The 9469-nt window shown below is 37.3% G+C and overlaps 1 protein-coding gene across 1 annotated transcript; it reads right to left on the bottom strand.

Moving 5' to 3' along the window:
• Positions 1–200: 200 nt before the first annotated feature.
• On the bottom strand, positions 201–7988 carry LOC112566907. Its single transcript, XM_025243334.1, has 3 exons — positions 6742–7988; positions 5898–6146; positions 201–361 (listed from the first exon to the last, which is right to left on the bottom strand). The coding sequence occupies exons 1-3, from the start codon at positions 7865–7867 to the stop codon at positions 201–203; spliced, it is 1536 nt and encodes a 511-aa protein (XP_025099119.1). The 5' UTR covers positions 7868–7988.
• Between the last annotated feature and the right edge of the window lie 1481 nt (positions 7989–9469).

The raw sequence follows: 9469 nt of genomic DNA, 5'->3' as shown, positions 1-9469 counted from the left end.
CCGCTTTTGCTCCGTCGTTCACCTGGTCCACCCTCGTCACCTCACACACCTGCTTGTTTCCCCTGCGCTTCTAGGGTCGTATCCCGCTATCTGTAACTTAGCGGCTTCTCGTAACAGATTGAGACTTTTATCTCTAGGTACACATTGAAAACTCATCTTTCTATGCTGCAGACATTGCCTCTTAGTCATCTTTGTGCGGGTCAAACATGAGCTAGGTATGTCATGGGGTTAGCTGTGAAGTTAGTTATGTCACGATCTGCTCGAGTGCAAAGGTATCGTCGACTAGACAAATTTTCTCGCTGTATTTTGAGGATGACATAGTGATTTTGGTTGAGTTTCATATAGGGCTCGAACTTATGGGCTATTCAAAGAGGACAATGCAACTTAATGGTTATAGCAGTGAGTCGCTCACATTTGTTGTTCACATACTTGGTTGTTATATAGCAATTTAATGAAATTCGAGGTTCAGTGAGACTCATGAAGAAGATTTTGTGTTAAATACTAAAACACAACACTCACTGTTTAAAACTCAGAGAAATCGAACTTTAAGTACTGATAAATATTGTGGTTCTTAAAACCAAGAACACTACTGTATAAGTTTTTGCCGTGAACTTGACAGTATGTTCAGGGAAATACGAGAAAACCTCTTAGCCGGCATCTGAACACACCCAGTCCTTCACAGAAAGCTGGTGACATTTATGAAAATACTCAAGACCGTCTTTGCTGGGAGATGTAGGTTACCAGCACTAGGTGACACAGTGACCTAGCTTTCTTGTCCTCTCGTGCCATTTCTATCAAAAGTATTGTGCATACATTTGAGTCTCACTCAAAGGCAAGGATGAATTAGCTTTCTGTCGATAGCTATTGTAGTAGTGGTTTTTGTCAGCTTTGGATAAATAAGTTGTCACTGCTCTAGTTTAATATCACTTGAGACATTTGCTGTGTCTGACAGTACAAGACTCAACAGACTTTAATAGTTCTAGATTATATAGTTAGCTGGCGAGTTGACCGAATAACCCCTCTTCTACACCAAAACAAACATAAACTACTGTAGCATGTCAGCCATGAAAAAGAACACAAATCTTCGCGCCTTTTAAGTCTCTAATTTGTAACCTACCTCTACCTACACCCTAGGTAACTGTATACCCCACCTCTCTCTTTTTCCATCTCCAGACAACGGTCAACCGAATACATTTCCGCGGCCTGTCAGTCGTTAAAACAGAAAAATTTCCGCTTAATAAACGCTACGAACCTATAATTAGCATACTTTAGTCAACCAATTAGTTTTGGCCTTGAACCAGGCTGGTTAGTGACTGTGGTACTCAAAAGAAAAGTTGTAAATGTTACAGCAAAACATTAAACATCGTTTGCTATACGTCAGCATTCAGCCAACGCCTTTTATTGATACACTAAGAAATCATACTGCAAAATAATATCGTAAAAATCTTTCTGGAATTTATTACAATATTTAAAGCACAGACTAAATTTTTACAGTTTTCTGACTTGGGCTTTCCAAAGTGATTTTATTTCATGTTAGCTTCTATTCACAAAGCTACTAGTGCAGCATGCATAGAAGATCAAATGTAAAGCTTGATTGCGCAATACAATTATATCATGTTTATATTATATTTAATAATTATCATAAAACAAAGCGAATTTACCTGGCGGTTTATACACCATTATAGGTCAGCTTAACGAGTATACAAAGAAAAAATAAACTAAAAGCATACATAGATAATAATAATGTTCTTTTAGTGTTTATTGTGCTCTTATTTTTAGAAGTATTTATACAGATGTTTGAATTAAGTTGTCACTTTAATACATGTTTCTTAAATTCCTAAATGGTTATTAATTGTTTTCTTTTGTAAGTCACGATAAAAATTTTGATTTTAAAACAAATTAAAAAAATTCTAAATTGGCTAAAAGAGTTACTTTCAGCATTTCTTGATACCTAAATACTGAGCAAAAAAAAAAGTATACTGTAATCGTCTACTTACATCACAGCGTGTCTGCTCCTCAGTTCAAGTATAACACACAAAGCTATACAACTGATTATCCTGTTTATCAGCAGTGCAGTAAGACTTTCTCATTTGTGTATTTTTATTTACTAATAGATAAGATAAGGTACGACAACCGACCAGGTAGCAACTACCAAAAAGGGATAATTTGCTGTTTGTCTTTCCTATAGCTTCGGTACTAAAACATTTCCCAGAAAATTGACCTATATCGCGAGGCACAAACGAAGTAAATAAATATGTGAACAAATTGTTAACACTGAGAAGACGGTTTCACAAAGGCGTTTGTCGCAGTCACAAGTTCAAATGCCAGCAAGTGGAAAAAGAATTCTTTAAAAATTGAAATACCTGATTGCGACACACACGACACTACAAACATCTTGGACATCGCAACCTCTTGCCTGTTGAGCTGGTCCTGGACATGGCTGTTTGTAGTTTTATCATCGTCAGAACTGTTGCAGCTGCTATCACAGATTTAGTGATGAGTATCACTGCTAACACATTTCCTAACATACTCGTAAACCTTTGTATCATAAAAAAGAGTGTTGGCACACAAACTCACAGTAGCCATTTTTTGTTTGAACTAACCATTTGATACGTAGTCCGTGTAATTTATTGAAAAACACTCAGAATATCCCATAACCGTTGACTATCACCACAATGTCTATTTAGTGAACTCCTTCTTTAGGATATTAATCACATGAAATATATATTTTTCTTCCGCTAATGGATTAGCCAGCCTCCTCATCATAGCAATGAACCTGTCATTTTGTATATTTTAATTCACTCAGATACAAGATGTGATGACGAAGCAGTATACGAGGCAGCAGTCACAGAATTAAAGCATTGTTTACTGTTTTTCTTGCCTGTGTTTTTAACTCCACAAAACATCTCTAAAAAAACTGCTCGATATCGGGAGGAGCGGAAGTAGTAAATAAATATGTGAATGGAACTGTTGACATCAAGACACGATTCGCAAATAGCGATGAGAACCATGGCGAGGTTAAAACACTGGCCAGTGTCCAAACAATCTTTAAGAAAACAAATGATTGGTTCTTTTATCATTAAGGGGGTGGTGTTGATTATATAAACACTTGACACAGTCACTAGCATCTTGGTAAGAGAAATCTGCTGGCCGTGAGTCTGACCACGAGATGAGCTGGTCTTTAGCCGCCATGACATGGCTTCTTGTAGTTTGATGACCGTCAGGACTGTTGCAATAACTATTATAACAAAGTTAGTTATAGGTATCGCTGAAAAAAGAAAATTGCTGAAAATATCCAAGAAAATCACTGTATCACGAAAAAACTGTGTAGGCAGAAAAATCCAACGTGGTCCAGTTTCTGTTTTGATTAAAGTAGCGATATATGTAAACGGAAATACAATAAAGCAACTCTGAAATAATATAAAGCAAGCAGCAATCAAGACAGTGACTGTTCTTGTCTTTATGAGAGAAGAAGTCTTCAGAGGAAAGATGACACACAAGCACCTGTCTACTGTTATTACCACGTAAATAAAACTGGAAGTCGACCTCAGACCGTAGGCGATACCAACCAGAGCATTTATACTTTTCAAAAGGTATTCGTCGCCAGTAAGTTCATTAAAAAATCGGACAAATGAACCTACTGAATACATTGCCAATGCACAGAGCAAATAACAACAGTCGACTAATGATAAAGAGAACAAACACAAATGCATGCGTTCTCTCAGTCCTTGACGATGGAACACCACGCAGTTGATGATGTTGCCAGGGATACCGACAAGACACGTGATCGTTGTTACAGCCGCATAACAAATGTTTTCTATCAGCTGTCGGGTTTCTTCACTAATGACACCCTGCATATCATCGTAGGCAACAGGGATGACAGATGTTACAGTTACAATGCCGATTTCTGAAAATGTAACACAGTTATTCATATCGTGGACGATGACGACAACTGTCGATGATTAATAGCAGCAGCCTTAGTGTGCATAAAACAGATAAGAGAACCGTGATCATCTGATTAAACGCTTTACAACACATTTAATCTTTGTCCATAAGTATACGGCTATATAAGTTCTTTTTAAGCATCAGTTTACCTTGTACTGTAATTTATCTGTAATAGCGGCTTATATACCAAAAAACCGTTTGTTTGTTGCCACAGGGGACAAAAAATGAGAGTAATAAGTTTTCATTGTAATACAATTAGAAATATTAGTTTTAAGCAAATAATCTTTCAGATATTACAATCAAATTAATTTTCTTAAGAGGCACGAAAGAAAAAAATGTACAAAATAATCCGATATTAAGTATACTGTGCAGGAGCAATAAGTGGAAGCCAGCATACAGAAATTGCACAAAACCTGTAATTATCTATTTAACCTATACAGAGAAAATGTCACAGTTGGTGGCAGTTCATGAAACTACAGAACATTATTAAAGAACAAAGCTGTTCTTATGCGTACGTCCATGATAGTAAATTATTTAAGCAGCTTTGTTCTTTCATCTATTCATGCGTGTGCACGTGTTTGTGTCAATTTGTACTTATCAGTTGTCTCCCTGCACGCGGTCATTCAAATATACTCGAGCGCAGGCTGGAGGAAGAAACCTCACCTTCAGTTTTCTATTGATGAGGGCCACTCATATCTCTACAGCTGTGTTTTAACACGAATGAGTGCCACTTATATTTCTATAGCTGTGTTTAGACAAGATGAAAAACAAAACTACAAATATAAATTTAAGCAATTGTTAGGAACGTGGGTTATTACCCTTGTTTGCCATAAGAGGCATGGGTTGTCGACCTTAGCTGCATGCTATTAGGAATGAATAGTGGTAAACATCATTTATGAAAAATCCAATGACTGCTCGAAATGTTCTTTTGAACTCAGTTTTGTGACTCAAAAACCTGTCATCGATGTAAAAAGACGCGGTTAAGATTTGTGTGTGTGTGTGTGTGAGAGAGAGAGAGACTGGAACTGGGAATAAGAGTGATTCCTTGCCTTTACAAGGTATTGTACATAATTTATATGTATATATTTTTCTTTATGATTATGATAGGTCAAACGTTAAAAAATTAATATTTACCCCATATAAACAAACATAAAGTATCAAACCAACACATATTTTATTAGAATATACATTAGAATTTAAATATTACTTACTGTTTCCTTCATAGTTTTGGGTTGAGTACAAATCAATGTTGAATTGAGTAACCGGTACCCGGCATACATCTACGCTTCTATAAGCATAATAAAACTTTCCGTTTGTCTCAAACAAAGAAAGAATTTTAAAGAAAAATAACTTTTGTAGTCTATTTTTGTCATGATTTATTCAAAGTTGTTGACAGATGTACAGGAAGTCACCGACAAAAAATGTTTTGTGATATCATGCCTAGTTTGTAGTAATTTGACTTCCTAATATATTATTCTGGTATCAGTAGCGCTTCGTTGAAACATTAATGCCATCATCTAAAATTGTTTATAGAACGTAGATAAGGTGGTATATTTACAATGGATGTGTCATGACAGCATGCATGTATTAAATTGCTTTGAGATCTGTACCATTCATGACAAATAGATTAAAATTTAAAAAAAATATATTTCAACTGTTTCATGTTTGTTTTATGCAATGCTAACGACTGAGGTCACTGATAATTTGATAAACAAATAAAAGAATTAAAAGTATCGTGCTTGGATGATGATGATGATGATCATCATTTAAACTGAGCAGCAATAGAAGCTCTTGCTACACGATATTTAAGTCTGGATGCACTAAGGCTCCAGAAAAAGAAGTTTCTTTACATCGGAATTGAACATCACACCTCGAGCACAACCTTACCTTCTGTCCTTTTATCAGTTTCTGAATTAAGTGCACAGTGCAGTTCACCCCCGGGAGAGGTTTACCCTGAGAGGATCCTGACTCAGCAGCTCGCACGTTGTCCACCCAGATATCCAGAAAAAACCTCTTGGGTTCCTCAGCTGCCATCGCTCTGGCCATAAAGAAGTAGATGCCTGTGACAGGGACGGTGAAAATGCCTGTTTTGTTGTCGTAGGCCTGCCCGACATTGCAGTCAACTTCTCTCAAGATGACAGAGCCTGCTGGACTGTCTTCATGTAGTCTGGCGTTGAAAGCCACCAAATTACTCGCTTTTTCTAAGAAAAAAAAAGAAACTTCAAGGTATCATCATCGTTGTCGTCTTCATCGTCGTCGTCGTCGTCGTCCTCCTCCTCCTCCTCATCATCATCAGATTTGTCAGTAGTGAAAAATTCATCAAAGTTCTTGATTTTTTCATCATATCAACGGTTGAACGCAATATTTCTACATTCTGTGTAAACACGTGAGTACCTGCATTATTACTTTTATGTTTAGTAAGATGTGTGTTTGCAAAAAAGTATATTAAACATGGCTGTATGTAAGGTTTAATCCAGTAAGTGGCTTACATGCGGTGATTAATTTTCAGGATACATTTTTTTTGTTAAATGATCTTTCCGTTAACCTCTGCATTTTGTTGGGTTTTTTTCTGTCAACCGTCCGTTATAGCAAAGTTAAGAGCTTCAATCCAAATAAAAGTAACCTCACGAACACACACACACACACACGTGTTTGCGCGCAAGCGCTTCTGGAGTCCAGAATATAATTTTTTTCGTAAAGGGTATGTTTCATCACAAGATACTTGGTTTCAGCCCATAAGATTTGTGTTGTTATTGTAACATCTACAGAATCGAAGCTTGATAATTAATATCTCACCTTTCAAGATTTGAAAACCTCTACTCAGATCCTCAGTGGCATCTTGGAGCTTCTTAGTTTCTGTTTTAATGTGCGAAGACTCCTGCTGAGAACTGTCAACCTTAGTCTGTAGTTTAAGGTTAATCGCCTTCATTCCTTGAAGTTTGTGTTCCATATTAGTTATGTCCTTTTGGATATTTGAAAAGTCTCCTCTTATTTTCTCCTCATTTTGTTGAAAAGTGTCCATGTTCTCCTGCATCCTGGAGTCCGCTTCTCTCAAAGACACAACTTGTGATTGAAGATTAGAGTTCTCTTCGTTCAAAGCCTCCAACTGTAAAACTGTTGTCTGTTGTTTCTCTAAGCGGCTTGTAATTGTTTCCAACGCCGCCAGTTTGTCCTTAATCTCTGCAATGTCACGTGTCAGTTTTGTCATGTCTGACGGCAGTGACGTAAGCAGTGTATCACTTACTTGCCTCTCTAGAGGACTTGTCTCACTGCAGGTAACCGCTGATAACAAACTGCTGCTGTCCTCCCCTGTACATTGTTTGCCACTGGACACTGTGCCGATGTAGGCTTCTATGACCTGCATGTTGATGGCGCTGTCGTCAAACTGGTGCAGCAGTGTCTGTGATTGTCTGCCCCTGCTGCACTGCTGCTTATACATCTGAACATCATCGTCAGTGAGTAAAGCTGTTTGCTCGTGACTCGGGACGGAAGTTGATTGACCTTTTGTTCCTCCCTGTGAGGACAGCTGCCAGATCCTACAGTGCCTGTCACGTGCAGTGATTATCTTTTCTTGAATCTGTTTACCCAGACTCTCTGCTACTTCCGCTAACTTCCTCTGGCTCCTTTCCTCCGCCTGCGTCACTAGCGCCTTCACGGCGTCGGCCCGCCTGCTGATGACATCAGCCACCGCCTGCCTCTCCCCCTGCAGCGTGTCCTCCTCCTCCCTCATCGTCACCAGCGCCTCCTCCAACACCTTGAGTTGTTCTGTGACTGTACCCTTGGTTATAGGTTCAAAGGAAAGTTGATAATCTTTTTGATAACTACACGTTAGAGGTTGCACATGGTGATTGGAGAAAAACTTGTTGTGAAACTGCTGGCACTGGTCACACATATTGTGACCACACTCAGTACACGTGAACATGGCGTCCTCCCCTCTATTGCACACGTCGCAGGTCAATGCCTCATTGTTCAAGTAAAAGTTAGTCTGGAAAAGAAACTAAGTCAAGGCAATCGTAGAAAGTGCTACTTTTTTAAAGTTTCGAGGCATAAAATTTGACACTAAGACACAAAATGTCATTTGTACAAAGTAGGCAGATAAATAATAATTTACAAAATAGATAAACTAAAAAAATGTCTTAAGTGTGTATTCTTTGGATATGCGGAGTTTAACACTTTCGAGTTTTGGTGTATATATATTTTTTTGACGTAGTCAAAGTAAAAGCTACATCAAAATGTACAGTAAAAATCTTCAGTAAGTAAATAATTAATAAATCGACTAAATAAGGTACGCTTTAAAGTATATAGCCTTTCATAAAGCTTATGAAGTATTACAGAAAATGGTAATACACAGGTGAGGTATTAGTTATGGACAATATGTAAAAAATTGCATTCTGCAAACATATATTACCGTGGCAGGAGAATATTAATTTAGAATCCTTTGTATTCACTTAATGTATTCTACTCTTGTAAAAGTTAAATTAATTTTACTTTCGTCAATAGATATAATGAATGAGACAGACACAAATTGACAAAGATCTTCATTATAATCCATCTTATAGCAGAGCTGGGTTTGGGCAAGATTGAAGTTTTTGATGGCTGCCTAGTTTTGTTGAATGTTTTAGCTGTGTTTTTTTTTTGTTTTTTTTTTTGATAGAAGGGTTTACATTATCTTTTTACACCCGTACAAAAAACTTAGTGGAAATAAACTTAATTTAAAGAGTGTAATGTTATACTTTATCGATATTTTATTTCCTATTATTGATGGGCATTATTTGAGCAAATCTTATCCAAACATCTGCTAATAATTTTTTTATAGCAGCATCTTGAACAGCATCTTGAACAGCGCCACCTGCTGGTCGTGAGTCTGGCCACTGGCTGAGCTGATCTTGAGTCGCCATGACATGGCTTCTTGTAGTTTTATAACCGTATGGAAAGTTAAAGTCGCTACTATCACTAAGTTAGCTATAGATGCTGCTGTCAACAGAAAATTGTCTAAGATTCCCATGACAAGCTCTGTATCGTGTAAAAACTGTGGACACAAAAATCCACTAGGGCTCATTGTTTGTTTGAACTTAAGTAAGGAGATTAGTAAGTGGGTATACAACATAGCAACTATTACATAATATAAAGCATGTAATAATAAAGGCAGCAATAGTTCTTGTTTTTATGAGTCGAAGCCCGGAGAGGAAAAATAATACAAAAGCACATATTTACTGTTATTACCACGTGAATAAAACTGGCGGTCGACTTAAAGCCGTTAGCTATACAAACCAATGCAGTAACAATTTTTAAATTGAATTCTTCACCAGTAAGTTCATTAGGAAATCGAATAAATGAACTTAGTGAATACATTGCTAATGCACAGAAAAGATAACAGTCGACTAATGATAAAGAGAACAAACACAAATGCAAGCGGTCTCTCAGTCCCTGACGATTGAACATACAGTTGATGATGTTGCCAGGGATACCGACGAGACAAGTGATCGTTGTTACACCCGAGTAAGAAATGTTTTGTATCAGCTGG

This window comes from Pomacea canaliculata, linkage group LG6 (genome assembly GCF_003073045.1).
Source record: "Pomacea canaliculata isolate SZHN2017 linkage group LG6, ASM307304v1, whole genome shotgun sequence".
Classification (NCBI taxonomy): Eukaryota; Metazoa; Mollusca; class Gastropoda; order Architaenioglossa; family Ampullariidae; genus Pomacea; species Pomacea canaliculata.
Note: the sequence above shows the minus strand (reverse complement) of the source record. Positions and strands in the feature narration are given on the sequence as shown.